The 23,304-nt window shown below is 42.1% G+C and overlaps 1 protein-coding gene across 1 annotated transcript; it reads left to right on the top strand.

Moving 5' to 3' along the window:
* Positions 1-351: 351 nt before the first annotated feature.
* Positions 352-16,674, top strand: LOC139668534 (cysteine-rich venom protein-like). The gene is made up of 10 exons (XM_071548142.1): positions 352-465; positions 5,704-5,790; positions 8,476-8,494; positions 8,910-8,971; positions 10,825-10,947; positions 12,386-12,476; positions 13,146-13,291; positions 13,908-14,002; positions 16,056-16,144; positions 16,547-16,674. Exons 1-10 carry the CDS (start codon positions 352-354, stop codon positions 16,672-16,674), a joined length of 954 nt encoding a protein of 317 aa, XP_071404243.1.
* The last annotated feature ends 6,630 nt before the right edge of the window (positions 16,675-23,304 follow it).

The raw sequence follows: 23,304 nt of genomic DNA on the forward strand, positions 1-23,304 counted from the left end.
GAAAGAAAGAAAGAAAGAAAGAAAGAAAGAAAGAAAGAAAGAAAGAAAGAAAGAAAGAAAGAAAGAAAGAAAGAAAGAAAGAAAGAAAGAAAGAAAGAAAGAAAGAAAGAAAGAAAGAAAGAAAGAAAGAAAGAAAGAAAGAAAGAAAGAAAGAAAATCAAGGAAAAGAGGAGTAATTCACTCTCAAACTCAGGTTTCAGATGATGAGGTTCTTTTTTTTTAAGATAAATATACATAAAGTTGTTTATTTGATAACTTAAACAGAGTTTGTGGTTTGTTGCTTAGCACTGGAAGTATCGTTGGAGCAGATGAACAATGCCCTGCTTGTATAATATGGAATATTAAAGAAAAATGACTCTGGCAAATATCAAGTTTCCTGGCAAACACCCTCTGGCCCTGTCGGAGCGGTACGTCACTGACCCAAAGCGCTTTCCACAGAGCAAAGGACAAGCAAGACAAAAGTCTGTGAGACTGCAATCTGCAGATCTTTCATATGAGGATGTTGGGTTGTAAAAGCTTTTTTCTATTTCTCTCTTAAAGCTGCACAGATGTGGGGATAACCCAGGCAGTGAAATTTAAACCTCTGGCCACACACAGGGAAATGCAATAAATCTCCATGTAAATTGTCTTCACTACAATGGAACGCAGGACAGGTCCACCTGCAAGATTACAGATAGCAGTGGAATGACACAAGTGGAGTCAAGGCTGAGGAAATTCTCCTCCAATAATTAAAGAACTAATAGAATAAATCTTTGAATCATGAAGAGGGTTCAAGACCAGATTGAACAGGGCTCTGAGCAACCTGGTGTACTGGATGGCAGCTCTGCACATCGGAAGGAGATGATGTTCAAGGTCCCTTCCAACTCCAACTACTCTGTGATTCTGTGCTTCCAGAAACAAACTACATAAGGGCAGTCATCACACAGAAACATGGGGCAGCCACAGCTTCCCTGGGTAACCTGTGCCAGGACCTCACTATCCTCACAGTAAAGAACGTTTTCCTGACATCTAATCTAATCCTGCCCTCTGACAGTTTGAGGTCATCATCCCTTTTTCTGCTCTCTTGCACTGCAAGGTCCTCTAAAGACTCCTTGGAGCATTATCTTCTTCAGGCTGAACAATTCTCTCAGGCTTTCATATTTGTCTCAGCATTTAATACCCTTGAGTCCACAGCTTCATGAGATGCCCCAGGGTGTCCTGCCAGGGCTCCAGCTACGATCTGGAGAGGTACAGGTCTTCCACATGTACTTTGCAACAACTTTAGCACTGCAAGGATGTCTTGGGCATCTTGTTTTATATTAAATGGTGCCACATGCCCACATAAAGGATACTGCATTTAGACTTAGGTCTCCACTGACCTCAAAGATCTCCTTCCCTCTGTTGGGATAACTAGCTCAGATGTAGAAACCTACATTTTAGACACTCTCTTTTAGTTAGACACAGTTGTATTTTATGCCTTCCCTCAAAAGAGCCTATTCACTCATTTATGAAGCATTGTATGTGTTTGCTTTTCCCTGCCTTTATCCAAGGAGCCACCACAGAAAAGCACTAACGTAAGCACATGTACTGAGATATCATTGATACTGCTGTGAATAACTGGATATCTTCCAATGGCAGAAAGCTGTAAAAGATGTGTAGCAGTTTCAATCAGGAAATATTATTTCCTCACCAGTTATTTTTCTGCAGTCCATTATAGAACAGTCAGTGTTCTGGGTTCTTCTTTCTGTAGTGTGTGTACATTTTCCATCAGATCATGTCTCTCTGAAGGGAGAAGCATTGCAGGATGCAGAAACTGAAAATCTATGCCTCCTTTTACAGCACTTTTTCTCAAGGCCCTTTTTCAGGAAATTAAATACTCCTTCCTGCCTTTTTTCCAGTTTATCCCTATGGCTCCTTCGTGTCAGGCTGTGGAATGGTTGGGCTTCAGTGAGAGGTGTGGAAAGCCCTCTCAGTCAGCATGTGCTGTGAATAGGTATATAAAATGCCCTCAGGTTATGTAGGTTAGAGTCATCTTTTATCAAGTAGTTTCCATTTCAGAGTGTTAGAAAATCTATGCTATTACAAAAAAAAAAAAGTGAGAAGCCATTCCACAAAGAACCTGGGCTGTTGCCATATGCAGTTAGTTCAGGAATTGTTATGAATCCAACTGCAATTAATCACCAATGTCGTTTCCAAATGAATCTTGCAGCTGGGATTCTGTGATTTTAAATGGAGGTTCTATGAATGCTTCTTTTCACTGCTTCAAATGTTTATCATTTGATTGCTGCAACCAGCCCAATGGAATGCTCCATGTAGGACTTACTAACTTGTAAATCAGATTTCCCTGTTTTCTTCCATCTGTTGCAACAAGTTCAGGATAGTTTTTACCGACTGGACAATATTACAAGAAGACCAACATTTCTGTGTTATCTACAATACCTCTGGTTTACTCTTATGTCAAATGCATGAGAGGGCTAAAATGCTCATATTTAAGCATTTTAAGGAATAAATTTAAGGCCCACATTTTTTTTAAAGATTTCCCAGTAGAAGACCCTACATTGTTGTCACTATTGCTAAATTAGAAAAAAAACTTTTTCTAGCAAATACATGAAGCAAACAAAAAGTTATTAATGAAAAACTTCAATTTGTGTAGCCTGTTTTTCACAGAGATATCCATGTCTGAAGTCGTTAACAGAGCAAATTGAAGTCGAGCCCATAAAACTATTTTTACCTACGAGTGAAAAACAACTATCTCCAGATCATCATTACATTTGAGATGTCTGTGATAATCTGAGTGTGCATTTCTTTGTGTCTTTCACTAGGACTTAGAGGAAAATGAGTGTATTTTCCACATCTCTTAAAAAAAAAAATTAATAACTCACGTATATCAAAGGTCAGAAATACCATTTTTGCTTGTTTTGTTTGTTTCCTGTTGGCCACATTTATTTTAAATAGCAGATATGATCTAAAAACTCAGCTGGGCATGACTGTGTTTGGCTTGGTTACACCTGACTCTTGCAGCGTCGTTCTACGTGAGGTTTCCATGCAGAATTCTTCTGTGTTCACTTTTACTGTATCCTTCCATATCATTAACATTCATTTATTTGTTTTATGGGAGAAATGTGGTTGAAGGGATGTAGCTTATCTCTCTCATTGACCTGTATCTGACAGTTTCTCTTACTCTAATTCAATATTTTAAATAGATATACTGTTTCCAATTTACGGGTCATCTATGCCAAACATCTCAACCCTGGCAGTCCAACAGCCTTCAAAGGTACTTTTGGCATTTACAAGCCTTGCCTTTGTCTGGGACAGCCCTTTTGGTGAGGGATCTACGCCCCTCTGACAGAAACTGTTTGATTGATGACTTTGCTGGTTGTCTCTTTAATGATAATAACCTGGAGTGGAAGGTGAGTTGGGTCACATGGAAGAAATCAATAATGTTCCTTTTTGCCAAACAAGGCTGGGTCTGCAAAGTGTTCTGCATAGCTAAGGAAGATCTGTACAATGTGTGAAACACACAGAACTGCATGGATTTTAATGCAAGGAGCTACTTGAGCTGTCATGAACTTCAGCAGAAATAAAGAACTGAAGAAAGTGGATGTTCATCTTCATTGCTTGTGAGCAAATCAGATTCTTGTAGCTCAGGTTTACACAAGAGTTGGAAGAATTTCCACAGTCAAATTTCTCAAGCACATTTTTTAAGAACTTTCTAGAGATTTATCTTTAAGAATATACATACATTTGCAGAACCTTGTGGAATCAATTCTTAATTTTTTTTTTCATTAAATTGTTCCATCCCTTCAGGTAATCCACATGAGGAAGTGGGAATTGTTGTGCTAAATTGCTCTTTGTGCCGTGGTTCCGGATATCAGTTTGGTTAATCTTTTTTTTATTTCCCAAGTATTTCACTCACATGAATTATGGCATATCTGACAGTCATTCTTTATGAAACAAATGGGTTTAAGTATTTAAACAGGTGTGGTACGTTTCAAAGAAACATTTGCAGTATTATAGTTTCACTTGAACAGTGCAAATAAAGCCCAGGTGACTGTAGCAAATTAAAGAAAATTGCTGGGTGCAGTGGATGGAGTAACATAATGGAAGTATCTCCCAGGACATTGGGAAACTGGAGGTTATAGACTCCTTCTCCTCACAATCTACAAAAAAATCCAGTCTTAATAACCACGGTAGGTGGCTTATTAGGCTTTCTGATGGTGATAACCCTGGTCTCATCACAATTGTCCCAAGCACTTCAGATAGAAAAAAGGGCTTTTTCCCTTATCTCAGAACATGGAAGGATATGGGAGACCTTATCACAAATGACTTCCCATGAGTGCTGTTCGTTACACAGATAAAAAACAAAGAGAGCTGTGTTTGCCAAGACAGGGATTATAATTCAAGATCAAAATGTTTGCAACAGCATATAGCTGCAGAAATGGTTCAGAAGTGTGGAGACAGAGGAATAGTAATGGTAGTGTGAGCAGCAACCTCAACCCAGCACAGTGTAAAGGGGGCTTAGTGCAACACACCACAGCAAAGACAAGGATGAGGAAGGGATCTCAAGAAAGTAAAAAGATGTTCTGATGCTTTGTGCCTTCTGAAAGCCAACAAACAGCAAGACAGGTTGTGTTTGAGCAATGAGAACCTGTCACAACTGCCCTTGTGATGTTATCTTGTGAGTGGAAGCAAAGAGTCTGCAAAAAGGAAAGGTGAGCTGACTGTTGCCAGGTAGGATGGGACTTGGAGCAACCTGGTCTGGTGGAAGGTGTCCCTGCCCATGGCAGAGGATTGGAATTAGATCTTTAAGTTCCTTTCCAACCTAAGACATTCTGAGCTGCACTACAGCAAAACACACTCACCACATTCCTCTAAAGAGGGAAGATGTAACACCTGCAACATTCTGTGAGTAGGTTACTCTCGAACAACGCATGGAGTGAGTTATGTGTACAATAATCATGGAATGACAGAATGATTTGGGTTGGAAGGGACTTTAAAGACCATCTAATTCCAACCCCCCACTGTGGGCAGGGACACCTTCCACTAAACCAGGATGCTCACAGTCCCATCCAACGTGGCCTTGAACACTTCCAGGGATGGGGCAGCCACAGCTTCTCTGGACAACCTCTTCCATTATCTCATCACACTCACAGTTCAGAATTTCTTCCTAATATTCAGTCTAAACCTTCCTTCTTTCAGTTTAAAGCTGTTCCTCCTTGTCCTGTCACTACATGCCCTTGTACAAAGTGATGACTAATGTCACAGCCTCAGTGAGCTAAATGGAATACAAATTTTATTCAGCAAATGAAAGTTCAGGAACCACTTGTAAAATATTCTTGTGTTGCCCACTGTGAAGGTCCTTCTGTGAATGGCTAAGAAGTTCCTGACTTATGTCTCTGCCTCAAAATATTTATCACACTCTTTTGACAGAGCCAGGAAAGACAATTGCAAAGCAAACAGCCCAACCACAAGCTTATACTATGTGAGCACATTAGCACTTGCTGATCAGACTAGAAGCATTTTGGCCCAGTCAAAGCTGAAGTGATGCAAAAGGACAGGTCTTTTTTCTTCTCTTTTTCCTTGCCTTGGAGACAAGCAAAAGGAATTCAGAACAATGCAGCTGGATTGGTTCATTTTCAGGCACTTGTCCCTTAAAAATGTTCTTTCCTCCACAATGGGCAGCCCCAAAGCTGATGTCATTTATCAACAATAAATATTGACAAGGAAAAAGAAGGGAACCTGTGTGTATATAAACAGCCCAGGAGTGAGGAGAGCCTCTCACTCTCCTGCCACTTCCTCAGACACGGAGAGGTTCTGCCTGGATGAAGGTAATGTATGCACAATTTAACTGCAGGCTTAGAATTTTATCCAAAGAGTCACTTGGTCAGTATTGATTGTGCTACGAAGGTAATGGAGTTAATGTCTAAGTACTGTCAAATGTGATAATTAAAAGAAAATGCTTATGATATCTCAGGGGAAGAAGGTAAAATAAATGATATATTCTGGTCTGAAAGCACAATTTCCACCAGCAGGAGTGAGAAATGGCTTCAGCACAGTCTGATTCCCATCTTTCTTTAGATCATAATGTAACATATGATGCACAGTGCAGTAGAGGTTGGAGGATACAAAGAGAGAAAAACTAGTGACTGAAAGACAGAAGAGACCTCTCTGCTACCTGATAGTATTGGGAATGGAGACAAAACAGGGCAGAGTAGAGAAAGCAAAACTTGAAAAATAAAGTCTTAAAGGTGGGCAACATAAGGGAATTCATAGCCTACAATTTAGGACATGGCTGTTACTTTATTTAGTTGTGTCAGTCTCTGAAGACACCTAGTCCTTCTCTTGAGTTCAAATGGAGGTTGGGGTTCCTGCTGTAGGCGGTTGGGCTCCATTTCTGCTCCAGATGGTGTAAAAGCCTCTAAAAATGAGCAAATGCTCTTGACTCCTAGTGGGGTTGAAGTGAGAAGACCGAGCTGAGTGATGCAAAGTCCCTTGGGGGACAGGAGGAAATATCTACTGAGGCCATAACAGGATTGAGATGGAGGAGAGGAATAAATGCTGAATGTATGTGCCACAATGGGCAGTGAAATGCCTCCCTGCCATCCGATCCCGTCAGATCTCGGAAGCTCAGCAGGGTCAGCCCTGGATTAGTACTTGGATGGGAGACCTCCTGGGAAATGCCGGGGGCTGTAGGTTCTAGTCCTGAGGACTTCACTGTCACCGTCCAAGCTCCCTCGGCCGTGGCAGATGAACCTCAGGACTGAAACGGTGGGGCCAGTTCTGCGCAGGCTGAGCCTCACCTGAAATCCACTGCGCAGGCTGGAAGGGCACGTGGGGACAGCCCTGCCCAAATCTGCGTTCCCGAAGCCGAGCCACACACAATGTAACTTTGGACTCACTTGCTTCACTCTTCAAATGTGAACACAAATTAATTACTTTTGCAGAGCGTGGTCCAAAATGGAAAATGCTTTTCTAATGTCTTTTGATTATTTTTATGTTGAATTTATTTCACTTGAATACTGGAATATACCAGGACAGCTGGACTCAGAATTTTGTCATCTCTAAATGTTAATTGTCTGACCAACCTTTCACATATTTATGCTACTAAAATATCTAACATGGATGCAATAACCTTCTTGCCTTTTTTTAATACAAAGTGATTTTTTTAATGAAAAATATTTAAACTCAGAGAAGTCAGAGAAAAAAATTATCAAAGTAACTGAAAAGAGAAATATTCCCACTTTTCCAAACTTTCAAACCTGCTATGCCCTGAAATCTGTTTCAGCTGGCATGAGAAAGGTTCTGCTGAGGAAAGAAATACCAGGACCCAACATGAAAAGTCCAGACTGTATTTTTCATAACATGGTTTCCAGCTTTGTAGCTATCAATTCCTTTTTTTTTTTACACTCAATCAAATTTGCATGGAACCTCAGGTTTTCAAGTAGAAGGTGCATTGCTGACATTTGTCTTTTCAAAAACATAGAAGTGATTTAGAGGATTGAACACCGACAGTGAAGGACAATTGTGATCTGGGAACCACCATCTTCTGACTTTGAAAGCAAAGCCCAGAACATTTAGTCCACGGGACAGATTCGAAGGTACAGCCTGACAGTTGACGATGTGCAGAAGTATTTTAATCAAGTTTAACTCTGGATCTAGAAATGTTTTCTGTTTCCAGTTGCAGCACTTATCTGGGGATGATTTTTTGTTCTACATGTACAGGCAAAACAGCTCCTCAGTGGTTGAAGATATCCCTTCAGTTCAAGAATTTATTCATCAATATCAGTGAGATCCCTGCCTCGACCTCATGCAAGTGATTTCCTTATGAAATCATGGGAAAACAAGCCAAGGACTGACTATCTGAATGGCATGATAGGACAAGGGGTAATAGTTCTAAACTAAAGGAGGGTCAATTTAGAGGACATAAGAGAAGGAATTTTACAATGATAGCTTCCCTATGAAGCAGGATTTCCTAGATCTCTACCACTGACTTGTACTGGTCACACTGTGGATCTTTCTCAGAGGTCAGATCTAAGGTTTATGGTGTTGTTGTTTTGTTTTGTTTTGTGTTTTGTGTTTTGTGTTCTCCTCTTGCTTCAGTCTATTTTAAGGTAACTGTGGAGTTCAAAGTTAGTCTTCCTTGGGATTTTGCCATATCTTTGCAATATCTCCTATATATCCTCAGCAATGCAAAGATATATAAATTTTTGCTTCTTTGGGCATGTAGAAGAAACATCCTATATATGGGAGTGGGATCCAGACTGTGTACATCTGTAGTATTTGATTCTATAAGGTGTCTTTGGAGCCAGAGGGCAATAACCAACCCTATTTGTTAATATTTTCATATATGGTTTTCTTTGTGTCTGCATGTCAGGTGTAACATGATCACCACCATTAAATTAGCCCTTATGACGGTGATTTAAGGAGGAAACAGGGAACAGGGACAGAAATGAAGACAACTGTTGGTGTGTTCAGTGCTCCAGTCCAGAATATCAGTTTCTCACTATGGATGAAGGTTCATCAGGACACTGATGGGACAGCACTGAACACATTATTGGGCTTTTCTAAAGGCAAGGAAGCCAAGATGAATGAATTCTGCAAATTCAAGATATCTTGAATAAAGAAGTCAAATGGGGGCTGACCCATCTAAGTAACACACAACTTAATGCTACTTACAGTCCCTGCTTCAGTGCAAGGTGGAATCTCTCTCTGTCAGAAACAGCAGTGCCCAGACACCATCATGTACTGTTTGCACAGTTTCAGCACATCCAACTTATATTCAGGATCAACTAAAATAGACTTCTTTGTGCAGGTTTGACTTTGCAACAGTTTTGTATCTTGCTCACATACCACATGATGCCATAAACTTTATGAAACAGAGGTTAATGGATTTTGGGGTTTTTTATTGTGCTTTTTTTTCCCCCCTGTAGAAATGGACCTACTGACTGCAATCATTTTCCTGGCTGCTCTGCTACACCAATCTGATGGACAGGTAGGAATATCCATCTATGCAAAACAGCCTTATCTGAGCCTCTTGTGTAGATATCTGTCGTCTGGTCTAGTGATCTCCAGATAATTACAGTTCTGGGGTGAAAATATTGTTACCATGTTAACTCAACACAGAGAAGATAAACTCATTTTTCACAGACTTTTGTACAATTATTATTATTATTTGTATATTGATTGAGCAACCTGCTCCAGTGGAAGGTGTTCCAGTCCATGACAGGGTGTTTGGAGCTACTTAATCTTTAAGGCACCTTCCAATCCAGACCATTCTGTGGTTCTACCAGTGAAAATATCCTTCCCCTCCTAAGACTAATTTTAAAAGCACATTTGCCACAAATAAATAAATAATTTAGCTAAGAACCAGAAATCTGATTCTTAAATCTCTTAGAGAGGATTAATCATGTAAGGTGTAGGTATCCACGATGTAGGAACTTGAATGTGAGCTATTTATCAGGATCCTATAAATTAATGAAAATATTTAAGTAGTTCAAGAAAGCAAATCATCCCCTTCTTCAATAAATTTCAGGTGAACTATGTATTAAGTTGCTTCTTTCCTTTACCTGAATATAGCTGATGCCTAAGATGGCTGGCTGAGGTGTTATTTCTACCACTGCAAATGTCTTAAGGGAATTTTTATCCTGAAAGCTCCAGTGTAAGCTTTGCAGCTCCTCTTTGGTGCAGGGATTGATGCCTTGACATCACTGTTTAACAGACGATCCAAGCCATTCATTGCTTTCTTGACCTGAGGTACTTCAGAAGGTCTGCAAACAGCCCTAAGTTCCAATGCAGTTTCCCATATTTCCAAAGCCTACAACACACAAAAGCCAGGCACTTTATTCAGTACACACAAGAGGTTTAAGCCAGCCTGGGGACTTGGTTCCAGAGCTAAGCTTTCTCCATGTTTGATATGGAGAAATCAAATATGAGTCGAATATAAAAATAAAGAGTGTTTAAGCATGAGAACCTAAGTATGAGTGACATAATATGGTATGGAATAAGGGGTGGAGAATGTTAAGGGTTCACCCAGGTGGGCCTAGATTTGGGCTCTGAAGTCTGGACTAGGCCGAAGCTGTCAGCTGACTTGAGCTGGGCTGAGCTAACAGCTGACCTCTTCTAGCCAGTAATTTTGTATTCCATACCACATTATGACATCATCTCCAGGGCAGTAGGAACCAGTGTGGGAGTGGTTAAGGCAGTCGCTTCTCAGCCTCCTCTTGGGAGGACGCACGATGCTGTCCCAGGGGGGATGGAGAGGACCAGGCCCACCACTGGCTCACAGGGTATCTCAGGAAAGTCAAATGTGTTGTTCTGGGTCTCTCCTTTCTGCTTGGGTTTGTCTCCCTGGGGAATAAGGTTTTTCTTAAGTAATGTGTAGTTAGGACAGTAGAATTTGTGTGTTCGTTAAGAAGTTGAGGTGGGGAACTTGTTGTTGCAGACTTGTGTGAGTGAATATTTGTACTCTCTTCTAATTGTCTCTTTCTTTCTGTGAAAAATATATGTAGATTTAGTATAAATGCAGTTTGAAGTGTTTTTTTCTTTCCCCTCTCTTTTCCTCCCTTTCCCTGGTGTTAGGAGGGAGGCTTTTCTCTCTGTGCTTGGGGGTTGGCAGTTGCTTATCTCAAACCAAGACACCTATCTACAAATTTCATTTAAGGTCACATCTCCTAATGAAAAGTGCAGTTCAAATCAAGGAAGGAAGAAAAAAATATTATAATAATAGAAGAAAAAGTAAAGGAAAGTTTGAAATTTCCAAGAAATTTTACTTTGAGGAGAAGCTCATAATTTGTGTTGTTTATTAAGCTTCTGTTAACTGGGACTTTCATTGTTATTCTTTTCCAGGGTTTTCCATATAAACCTTTCTCCTTTCCTCATTCTAAGCCTAAAAACCAAAAAGAGATCCTTGATGAACACAATGAAATAAGGAGATCTGTACTTCCCACAGCCAGCAACATGTTGAAGATGGTAAGCTTTGCATCAGAACTAGCTTGCTTTTCCCTTAAAAGAAAGGGTGGTGAAACTCCAGTACCAAAGCAGGCTGGAGGATGAAGGGATTGAGAGCAGCTCTGATAAGAAGGACTTGAGGGTGAATGAGAAACTCAACATGAGCCAGCAATGCCCATGAGCAGCCCAGAATGAAATTGTGTCCTGAGCTCATCCCCAACATTGTGGGCAGAAGGAAAATAGAGGGGATTCTGCCCCTCTGCCCCTCTCTGGTGAGACCCCACCAACAGTGCTGCCTCCACCTCTTGGGTCCCCAACATAAGGAGGACGTGGAGCTGCCAGAGCAAGTCCAGAGGAGGCCACAAAATCAGTCAGAGGGCTGGAGCCCCTCTGCTCTGGAGATAGGCTGGGAGAGCTGGGAGTGTTCAGCCTGTAGAGGAGCAGCCTATGGGGAGACCTGAGAGCACCTTCCAGTGGCTAAAGGAGGTCTACAAGAAAGATGAGGAAAAATATTTAATCAGGCCCTCTTGCAATAGCACAGCAGGTAATGCTCTTCAATTAAAAGAGGGTTGATGGAGATTAGATATAGGAAGAAGATTTTTATGATAAGGGTGATAAAACACTGGCACAGATTGCCCAAAGAAGCTGTGGCTGCCCCATCCCTGGAAGTCCAAGGCCAGGTTGGATATGAACAGCCTGGTCTAGTGGAAGGTGTTCCTGTTCAGTTCAGAGGGGTTGGACTAGATGACCCTTCCAGGTCCCTTCCAACCCAAACTAGCTATGATTCTGCAGTTCTGAAAAGAGGAACCTGTGGCCTGGAAGAAGCAAAGAGCATGAGAAGCAAAGGAGGAGGCCAAGCAGCAGCTTCTGAATCACACACTGTCAAAGGGCAGATAAAAGATCTGGATCTGCATAACCATTTGCCCTCACCTGAGCTTCCTTTGCCCATCACTTCTCCCATCCCTTTCACCCTTGATATTCCTTGTTATCCTTATCCCATGAGCAGATGAGCTGGGCGGTGCTTTGTGGTTAAGCCTGCACAGTGAGAGTTGCAAACATTCTCCAGGTTCAAAGGCCAGCTGGTGTCTCAGCACATCTCAGCTGCCCCTGGCCTGAGAGTCAGTGTTATTCTATGTAGTGCACTGTACCCTGCAATGTTCACTCAGACACAAAGCTGAAAGAAAGCAACAGTATGTCATAAAAATCCTATTAATCAGGACCATCTGAAGAACAGAACTGTTCAATATAACTGCAGAATTACCTACTCTGAAACATTTAAGAGTAGAAAAAATTTGGTTCCTCTCCCCCAGGAGTCTAAACTGGCACAGCTCCTCCTCTTTCTGTTGAGGACTACAGGAGCATTCAGTGCACAGGCCCAGGTCATTTCTCATTTTCTTATTTCTCATGGACAGCACCAATCTATTTATGACTTGGATACATCTTCCTTTGTGTCTTTCAGGTGTGGAGTGAGAAAGCTGCCAAAAGTGCTCAGAAATGGGCAAATAAGTGTGAGATGAGAATCAGTCCAAGAGAGTACAGAGTCCTTAATGGTACTGATGAGGATGGAACCTGAGCTGATGAGTTAATGACAGTTTGCAGATGATCCCTGAGAATATGAAATAGAAATAAGAATAATTTTTAATCTGTTGTAGAACAGCTTTTGAGGATTATTGGGATACCTACTATTACTAGAATGGCTTTTTAGGACCTGGTCTAGCAAAAGGTGTTGCAGTACATGACAGGGGGACTGGAAAAAGGTTATCTTTAGGTGCCTTCCAACCCAAACTGTTCTGTGATTCTGATTGTTACACACAAAACCATCATCTTTGTCAGATAAATACCCTGAAAGACAATTTGTTGGAACTGGAGAGAGAGTATGTACTTTCTCTATATTTATACCTTTCTTGAGGTGTCCACTTTTGTCTCCTGCTGGAAACAAGACAGTGCCATCAATGACCATTGCAGAGACTAAGCACAGACATTTTTGTGTAACATTTTGTGATCTAAGTATCTGTGTCTGAATGCTCACCAAAATCAGAGTAACATTTCCTGCAGCTCTCAGGAGATGAGGTGTGCTGTCCTCTTCTTAAAATCACAGGGCAAAGAGACTGACATCTTAGATAATTTTTTTAGACTATAGCCCCCACCCCTCTGCCCCACCTCCCACCCCACAACTTGCTTCTCTCCTGAGGAATAAAACACACTTATTTCTACTCCAGGTATCACCTGTGGTGAGAATGTGTTAGTATCATCTTTCCCAAAAACATGGGCTGAAACAATCCAAACCTGGTACAGTCAGTCCTCCAATTTCAGATATGGATATGGAGCAATTGCAAAAGATGTCAACATCGAGAGCTACACTCAGGTAAGGAGAACTGAAATGCAATGCAGTGATACACTGGAATTCCAGGAGCACACTTAAGGTAGCTGGGAGTTATTTATAATCATTAAAAAATGTATCAGTGTCAGCAATTATTTCATATTCATGTACTGATCCAAAGATGAATGATAACACAAACACTTTTCTGTCCAATTCTGAGGCAATGGAACCAGTATTTTGGAAGAGATGTCAACAAGATAAATACTGTTCTGTAGAAATACCTTTAATTTAGAACTACCTTAATTTAGAACTACCTTTAATTGAGAAATACTTTAACTCTATTTTTAATTTAGAAATAGATATTTTCTATATAGGGATTAAAAGAGCTGATTGAGAAATGTCAAAGAAAAATACCTACTATGAAAATATTTTCATTCAAACTTTAGTATCCTACCAGAAACTTTGTTTAAAAGCATTTGGAACCTGGAGAAGATGACTAACTCATTTTTCTATACATTCTTCATGACAACTAAACCATAAACTTAGAAGCTGAATAGACAAAATGAACAAAAGAGAAAAATCTTCTGTTATTTTCTGAGCTTTTTGACGAGAATTCAATGAAGATGACTCTGAAATAATGTGCTTGTCTTTTATTCTACAGCTAATCTGGTACAACAGTTACCTGATGGGATGTGCAGTTTCCTACTGCCCTACGAACTCCTACAAGTACTTCTATGTCTGCCAATACTGCCCTGCGTATGTACGGCCTCCTCCCTCATTTAACACGCAGCGATGACGGGACTGTTTCCAAACCATCCTGCTCCCCACTGGCCACGTGGAGGATAAAATGGCTGCAGTCTACTTTAACCATTTAGAACTGAAAAAATATCAATGTGGATTGTGGGCTTAACAGCAGGTTAAAGAGCAATATTTATTTTATTTCACATTGGAACAGGTATTAGGGAAACTTTAGCAGATGAACAAAGGTGTGTCTCTGACAGAATCATACAGCAGGCATAAATCATCCTAAAACCCAGCCAGCAGGGGTTTAGGAGGGGCAGGTCCTGTCTGACCAACCTGATCTCTTTCTACGATCAGGTGACCCACCTGGTGGATGAAGGGAAGGCTGTGGATGTGTCTATCTGGACTTCAGCAAGGCCTTTGACACTGTCTCCCATAATATACTCCTGGAAAAGCTGGTAGCCCATGGCCTGGACAAGTGTACCCTCTCCTGGATTAAGAGCTGGCTGGAGGGGCGGGCCCAGAGAGTGCTGGTGAATGGAGCTGCATCCAGCTGGTCACCAGTGGTGTTCCCCAGGGGTCTGTGTTGGGTCCAGTCCTGTTTAACATCTTTAGTGATGATTTAGATGAGGGGATTGAGTCCATCAGCAGCAAATTTGCTGATGACACCAAGCTGGGAGGGAGTGTCAACCTGCTGGAAGGCAGGAGGGCTCTGCAGAGGGATCTGGATAGACTTGAGAGATGGGCTGATTCCAATGGGATGAAGTTCAATAAGGCCAAGTGCAGGTCCTGCCCTTTGGCCACAACAACCCCCTGCAGCGCTCCAGGCTGGGCACAGAGTGGCTGGAGAGCAGCCAGGCAGAAAGGGACCTTGGAGTACTAATTGACAGGAAGCTCAACATGAGCCAACAGTGTGCCCAGGTGGCCAAGAAGGCCAATGGGATCCTGTCCTGGATCAAAAATAGCGTGGCCAGCAGGCCCAGGGCAGTGACCCTTCCCATGTACTCTGTGTTGGTGAGGCCACACCTTGAGTGTTGTGTTCAGTTCTGGGCCCCTCAGTTCAGAAAGGATATTGAGGTGCTGGAGCGAGTCCAGAGAAGAGCAACAAGGCTGGAGAAGGGACTGGAGCACAAGCCCTATGGGGAGAGGCTGAGGGAGCTGGGGGTGTTCAACCTGGAGAAGAGGAGGCTCAGAGGTGACCTCATCACTGTCTGGAACTACCTGAAGGGAAGTTCTGGCCAGGTGGGGGCTGGTCTCTTCTCCCAGGCACTCAGCAATAGGACAAGGGGGCACGATGGGCTCAAGCTCTGCCAGGGGAAATTTTAAGTTGGAGATCAGGAAAAAATTCTTTCCAGAGAGAGTGCTCAGGGATTGGAATGGGCTGCCCAGAGAGGGGGTGGATTCACCATCCCTAGAGATTTTTAAACGCAGATTGGCCGTGGCACTGAGTGCCATGATCTGGTAAAGGGACTGGAGTTGGACCAAGGGTTGGACTCGATGATCTTGGAGGTCTTTCCCAACCCAATCGATTCTATGATTCTATGAAAACATTGACCACAAAGCAGGAAATCAGACGCAAAGTCAAAGCCAACAGCAAGCGAATATTCAGAGGTAAATAGTCCACCTCAAGCAGCTGCATGTCAGAAAGGATCTGCTGAGGTTATTGAGCAGCCTGGTCTAGAGGAAGGTGTCCCTGCCCATGGCAGGGGTTTGGAACTGGATGATCTTTAAGATCCTTTCCAACCAAATCATTCTGTGATTCTGTGATTCTATGATTGCCTTATAAGCCATTTCCAAGCCATTAGAAAAGCAGACCTAGGAAGCACATTTTTTTAAATGGATAATGCTATGCAAAGAATCAATTAATTTTGTTTCTCTAACCCTTATTGTCCCTCTTATCTAAAATCAAGTTTATTGTATTCCGTGAATATCTGAAACTAAAACATGACTGCCTATGAAAATACTTTTATCCAAAGACTTGTATATGCCTTTCACTGCAAGAACTCCTGTTATTGGCCCAGAGCTTCATGTTTATTTTGTCATGTCTTGTATTTCTTTCAAATTTTAGGGGAAATATCATAACACAAATAGCTACACCTTACAAAAGTGGACCAAAATGTGCAGACTGTCCTCACCACTGTGACAAAGGGCTTTGCAGTAAGTGACTGTATTCTCCTTAAAACAAGCATTGCATTACCCCAGAAAATGATGTTGATCCTTTGTAGCATTTTACTATTGCATAGTTATTTGTGCTAATCTGGATGGAAGATCCTAGAGTTCCCCTTTCATTACCCCCCTGCAATGTGCTTAAATGTCCCACTAGAACAGGCACAACCCAGTCAACCTGCAAAGACCCCTGCCAACCTTAACCAAGTTTCTGCTTTTTCACTCACATTCCCTTTCTATAATATTCAAGCAATTTAAACAGCAGAGCAAAAGTATAAAGATTATATAGGCATGAAAATCTGGAATTATTTTTTGGAAAATGCAGAAGTATCAAACCAGGACTTGGTTTTAAATTAATATTCCATGTGTTTGTTTCTCTCTCTTTTATTTTAGCCAACCCCTGCAAGTATCATGACACCCTTGCAAACTGCAAAAATCTGAAATCCTTGTTTGGCTGTAGCCACTCACTGGTGAAGCAGAAGTGTCCTGCAACCTGCAAATGCACCACTCAAATCATATAATGCTCCAGTGGATGCTGTTACACCTGCTGTGAGACTCATAAGGGAGGAGTAAAACACACTGTCAAGTGTGTTCTCTGTAAGTGCATCAGCTCAGGTTGACCTATAGGTAACAATTTTATCTAAAATCTAACCATTACTTTCATCCTAAATTAAATTAGTACCTCAAAATAACCTCTGATGTTATTTTAGGCTTTGTAGAAATCATGCTTAAGCTGCCAAAGTGTTATTTTGTGGATTTCCTTGCAGTGCATCTGCCACTGATTAATTTCTGTTTAATGGAAAACACACTTTTGAAACACTTTAGGTTTGTTTTTATTGCACAATATATTAAGTGCCACAAAACTTCCTTCTGTTACCTTGTCATTGATTGTCAATGGAATGTATTCCTGATAAATAAACATGTGATTTACCACCTGTTCACAAACGGAGCTTTGAATTGAAATTATTTATAAATCAAGGGGGTTTTAAGTAGGAAAATTCTTTATGGATATTTTTGAGGCTCTTTTATACTTCATGGGGCTTTGGATGAGAGAGGAAGAGAAGTACACAGCAAAAGGAATGTGCTCCTCCAGAGTGATGCTGGTCTCCCATAATTCTTGAGTCACATATACCAGCCTGACCTGGGCAGATCCCACTTGTCAACTTCCCTTCCTATTTCAGACCAGTAAAAATAATTTTCTCTGTAGGACTGCAATTCTGGCTCAAGACACAAGAGGGTGAGCCATACTCAGACATTAATCTGCATCTCTTTTTCATTTTGCTGCCTCTGTAATGGATTTCTCCTCCCGTTTGGTACTAAATTTCTGAGCAACCCCAGCTGGATTTTAACACTTGTTTACAGAGAATTTCTTAGGAGATGCTGGCTGAATAAATAATCACGACATATAGAAACAGCTTGGTAGTGGTTCCTTCCCCCCTATGGTTTCATGCTGTCTCTGTTGGTCAGATTATTATCATATTAAAGCAGTTGATAGCATTGCATTAATTCAATTTATGCTTTCAAGGATATCAATAACTAATTCTGGTGGGCTTGGTTTTCTACCTGCCTGAAGCTCAGTTTCACCATCATGACTGTGGACTGCTATGCAAGGCTCCAAGAAAGCTGGAGAGAGGCTTTGAACAAGGGCATAGAGTGACAGGACAAGAGGAAATGGCTTCATTGTGACAGAGGGCAGGATTAGATGGGATATTAGGAAAATATTCGGGACTGTGGGCCCGGCACCGGTTGCCATGAGAAGTGTGGCTGCCCCATCCCTGGAACTATTCAATGCCAGGTTGGATGGAACTCTGAACAACCTGATCAAGTGGAAGATGTCCCTGCCTATGGAACAGGGGGTGGAACGGGACGATCTTCAAGGTCCTTTCAGCTCAAACCATTCCTTGATTCTTTGATTTGTAGAAAATGTAATTCAGATCAGAGCTGCATGAAAATTTCTTGAGAAACCTTTATTTTCCTCAGAAAACACTATTCAGGAACACCTCAACTGTCTTACAGGAGGATACATAATCTGAACAAAACTCACAAGTGTTCTCACGGTTAATTTCCAAGACTTATTTTCTACTTAAAAACAAGGAGATGGGTGTTAAAACTCCTTCCACACACACATTTCCTCTCTCCACCTTCTCTCTCTGGGCTGATGAATATTTAATGAGGAATTGTTTCTGAGAGAGCAGCCTCCCCAAAAAGCCAGCATTTGTGCTTTGGGTATCTGGCTGTGCTGTTCAAGGATGGCAGCAGCAGGAGCTGGGAGGGATCTTCTGTAACTTGAAGGGCCACCATGGGGCACCAGACACCTTGCTAGGTTACTGCAGGGTATCCAGGCATAACTTTTGTACTTCTATAGGGGATTTCAAAAGATTCTGCTTCCCTATCAGTGTGGAATGGAACATATAGCAGGATAGATGAAATACTACCTGAATGTTCCTGTTTCTCAGCACAGACATCAAAGAGTTCTTGGGTCACTCAGCTGTTCATGTTCCTGGAAAGGCTGAGATGCTGCTGAATATGGGTTTATTACATACAGATGAGGTAAAGACAATATGACATTCACTGAGATCCAGCATGTCAAGTGAAATTTTTCTCCATTCTTTGACTGTATTTCCACAAATTTATATTTTCTACTGATGTCTTTATACAGTTGTTTCCTTTATGGTGCTAGCATATGCTCTTTGGAATGTGCTGAATTGTGCTACTTTTTAGGTGTTAGTACAGGCATGAAGCAAATAACACCAGAAATTTCTTACAATTTCTCTCCTGGTTCCAGATATACTCACAAGTAGCACATATGGTGAGAGATGATAAGAGCAACTACCATGGTAGAAGTCTAAGTTTTATCTGTGGGGAGTGGTGTAAGAGCTCTTCAGCAGTTAACTTACATGGCAGGGGCTTTAAACAGTTTGGAACAAATGTTATGAAGTAACAACAGTCCGGCAAATTCTGAAGTAAGAGTATTTTTGATGTTTAAAATGCATCAACTGCAGTAGTCACATTATCTAGTTTGGCTGCCTGAGGATCAGCCTCTGGGCTAAACCCAGTGGAAAGGCTTTCACTATCTCAAAGTCTTGCTGAGAGTCATGGGCCTGTATCTTCCCTGGTTTTCTCCAGATATTGTTATGTTAGAACAAACCTTCCATAGAACTTGCCTCACTCTTGTCCTGAACATATCTCGCCTGCAATAAAAACAGGTTAAACATGGAATTACCATCCTTAAGCCTGGAAAAGACCTCTAAGACCATCAAGTCCAACCCTAAACCCATCACCACCAAGTTCATCACTAAACCATGTCCTCAAGTGCCTCATCCACATGCCTTTTAAACACCTGCTGGGATGGTGACTTTGCCACTTTCCTGGGCAGCCTGTTCCAATGTTTGGCAACCCTTTCCAAGAAGAAATTTTTCCTCATCCCCAATCTAAACCTTCCCTGATGCAACTTGAGCCCACTTCCTCAAGACCTTATATTAAATGGAAAGAAAGTAATTGAAACTTTCACACATCATTAGAAATTTGTGTTGTCAGAATATCTAACTTATTCTCAAAAAACAAAACTCTGGCAAAAAGGTTGAGGAAGACCAAACAACAAAGAGCCATCAGAGAGGACAGGACAAGGATGTTTCCCACCCCTGGGCTGCTCCCAGTTTTCTAGGCTAGGCTGCCAAAAATTTGGTTTCTTTTAAATGTAAGGGTCAAAGTTAAACTGTGAATAACATGAGATGGATTTTCTCACTACAAAGTTTCTTGACAGCTACTGTCTGTGCTCTGGCTTAGGAGCAAGACATTTAACCTTGAGCTTCAAACTCACTGCAACGCAGAGATAAACCAACACAGTCAGGGCATGGAAGATTAATTAGTGAGCCCTGAGGAAGAGCCCATGAAGCATTGAGACCTGTTAAATATAATATCACATTTGATAGCCACACCTCCAGCATAATTATATCTCTGTAAGACCACAAGTCAAGGGGACACGGGGCACCAGGAGATACAAGGAAGGATGTGACACTCCCTCCCTCCCAGTGATATTGGAAGGTTCATGGGCTGGTCACTGGGCTCAGTCCTCTGGGCTGGGCTGTCTTCTAGGACCAACAGAGATACTCTGTCCCCAGCAGAAAGAACAAATCTCAGAGAAAGGAAAAGGGAAAAGTCGAGTCAGCAGATTGGCCTGGAAATACTCTCGCCTACATTAAGGAAATGTCCCACTTTAACCATTCAATCTGTTCTTGATGGGCAACCTAAGGCTCAGCACATGAGTAGTGACTCTTTAAAATGGTTATCATCAGATTCTTGTGGGGGGAGTGGGGAGGGTGTCCACAGTAATGGAAATGACCTTTCAAACAAAATTTCATTTGTCACTTTCTGTTTTGCATCATTAACATTCCTCTGCTTTCTCCTCTGCTCCTGCTGCTGCATAAAGTGGTGGAAGTAAAGGAGGAAAGCCCAAGCTGCCACACCAAAATCAAATTAAGGCTTGTATTCATTTTGTTGACAAATTATGAATGAAGCACAAGACTTTTTATTTCATTTACTGACTGTAAAACACCAATTTTTATTTTAGGGTCTGCAAAACCATTCATTTATCATCTTCAAAAAGTGTTTTCCTAATGGAAAGAAATTCCAGAAATATATACAGAACAAAATAAGGACATATGTGTTAAAACATATTGTTTTTATAGAATCATAGAATCATAGAATCGATTGGGTTGGAAAAGACCTCCAAGATCATCAAGTCCAACCCTTGGTCCAACTCCAGTCCATTTACCAGATCATGGCACTCAGTGCCACGTCCAATCTGCGTTTAAAAATCTCTAGGGATGGTGAATCCACCCCCTCTCTGGGCAGCCCATTCCAATGCCTGAGCACTCTCTCTGGAAAGAATTTTTTTCTGATATCCAATTTCAATTTCCCCTGGCAGAGCTTGAGCCCATCGTGCCCCCTTGTCCTATTGCTGAGTGCCTGGGAGAAGAGACCAGCCCCCACCTGGCCAGAACTTCCCTTCAGGTAGTTCTAGACAGTGCTGAGGTCACCTCTGAGCCTCCTCTTCTCCAGGCTGAACACCCCCAGCTCCCTCAGCCTCTCCCCACAGGGCTTGTGCTCCAGTCCCTTCACCAGCCTTGTTGCTCTTCTCTGGACTCGCTCCAGCCCCTCAATATCCTTTCTGAACTGAGGGGCCCAGAACTGAACACAACACTCAAGGTGTGGCCTCACCAACGCAGAGTACAGGGGAAGGGTCACTGCCCTGGGCCTGCTGGCCACACTATTTTTGATACAGGCCAGGATCCCATTGGCCTTCTTGGCCACCTGGGCACACTGTTGGCTCATGTTGAGCTTCCTGTCAATTAGTACCCCAAGGTCCCTTTCTGCCTGGCTGCTCTCCAGCCACTCTGTGCCCAGCCTGGAGTGCTGCAGGGGGTTGTTGTGGCCAAAGGGCAGGACCTGCACTTGGCCTTATTGAACTTCATCCCATTGGAATCAGCCCATCTCTCAAGTCTCTCCAGATCCCTCTGCAGAGCCCTCCTGCCTTCCAGCAGGTCGACACTCCCTCCCAGCTTGGTGTCATCAGCAAATTTGCTGATGATGGACTCAATCCCCTCATCTAAATCATCAATAAAGATGTTAAACAGGACTGGACCCAACACAGACCCCTGGGGGACACCACTGGGGACCAGCTGGATGCAGCTCCATTCACCAGCACTCTCTGGGCCCGACCCTCCAGCCAGCTCTTAATCCAGGAGAGGGTACCCTTGTCCAGGCCATGGGCTACCAGCTTTTCCAGGAGTATTTTATGGGAGACAGTGTCAAAGGCCTTGCTGAAGTCCAGATAGACACATCCACAGCCTTCCCCTCATCCACCAGGTGGGTCACCTGATCGTAGAAAGAGATCAGGTTGGTCAGACAGGACCTGCCCCTCCTAAACCCCTGCTGGCTGGGTCTAATCCCTTGTCCACCCTGAAGGTGCTGTGTGATTGCACTCAGGATGAACTGCTGCAGAACCCTGCCAGGCACAGAGGTCAGGCTGACAGGCCTGGAGTTGCCAGGGTCCTGCTAAAGCCCTTTTTGTGGATTGGGTGACATTTGCCAACCTCCAATCATCTGGGACCTCCCCAGAGAGCCAGGACTGTTGGAAGATGATGGAGAGCGGTTTGGCTCCATAAGGATGGATGCATTTGAAACACAAAACCAATGCAGACCATTTTGACATAATATTGACCATAATATATCATAAGCCAAGCTTTAACCTTTGGAGCTTAGATTATTTCAGCAGCTTCACACTAGGAGTCACTGAAGATCTAGACAGATCAGTTGAACAATAAAATATTTTTATCCAGTCCTATAGGAGTTATTTAATGCTGCTCTGCATATCTTAGTGGTAAATGGGAAGTTTGTAAGAAGATTGGGACACCTAATGAGCCATGGCATGAAAACTTGTGCCTTCCACAGCTTGGTATGAACAGTTCAGAGACCATTTTTCCACTGAAGTTATTTTTCTTTGTATACTTAATATTTATTTGCTCCCAGTTCATTGTAGTACCTCCACTGTTGGCTTGTCCAAGAAGGGGTGTTGTATTTTAGATAGTAAATTGGGTTGCAGTTTTTCACTGAATTTGTCCTTGGCCCATTGTGAGGAAATAATAAATCCATCTTGTCGGTTCAATAGCACAAAACTAGTTCTGGTTACTCAGTGATTTAATATCTATTTCCTGATAACTAAAAAACAGTCATATAAATTAATTATGAAGGTCACAAATTATGTCTTCCATCTGGCCAGCACTCAAGCTGCAAACAAAGTCCCTCCTTTCCTAATAGTCAAACAACTGCAGGACACATGACTTGTACACAGGAAAAACAAACAATATAGGAATTTCTTGAAGGAATTTGTTATGTACTAATTGTTCTACCCACATTTGCAACTTGTGCCAAGGTCACAATTATTAAAACTTGTGGGCAAGTACAAACATCACAGTTTATGTTGGGGTTTTTAACTCGTGGTGTGGCTCAGAGTTTAGAGCACCGACTGAATCATAGAAATTACATATTTACTGTTCCTCTGTATTGAAAAAGCCTTGTGTAGGTCAGATGAATTCTTTCATTTGTTGCCACTAAACAGCACCCTGAAGCTGTGCCACTTGAACACCACA

Source organism: Pithys albifrons, chromosome 2, assembly GCF_047495875.1.
Source record: "Pithys albifrons albifrons isolate INPA30051 chromosome 2, PitAlb_v1, whole genome shotgun sequence".
Lineage (NCBI taxonomy): Eukaryota > Metazoa > Chordata > Aves > Passeriformes > Thamnophilidae > Pithys > Pithys albifrons.

Excerpts from the sequence above, each read along its gene's own strand:
- LOC139668534 (XM_071548142.1), top strand. The coding sequence starts at position 352 with ATGACTCTGGCAAATATCAAGTTTCCTGGCAAACACCCTCTGGCCCTG. Across the intron at positions 8,972-10,824 it reads TACACCAATCTGATGGACAG|GGTTTTCCATATAAACCTTT; the intron begins GTAGGAATATCC and ends ATTCTTTTCCAG. Across the intron at positions 13,292-13,907 it reads ACATCGAGAGCTACACTCAG|CTAATCTGGTACAACAGTTA; the intron begins GTAAGGAGAACT and ends TTTATTCTACAG.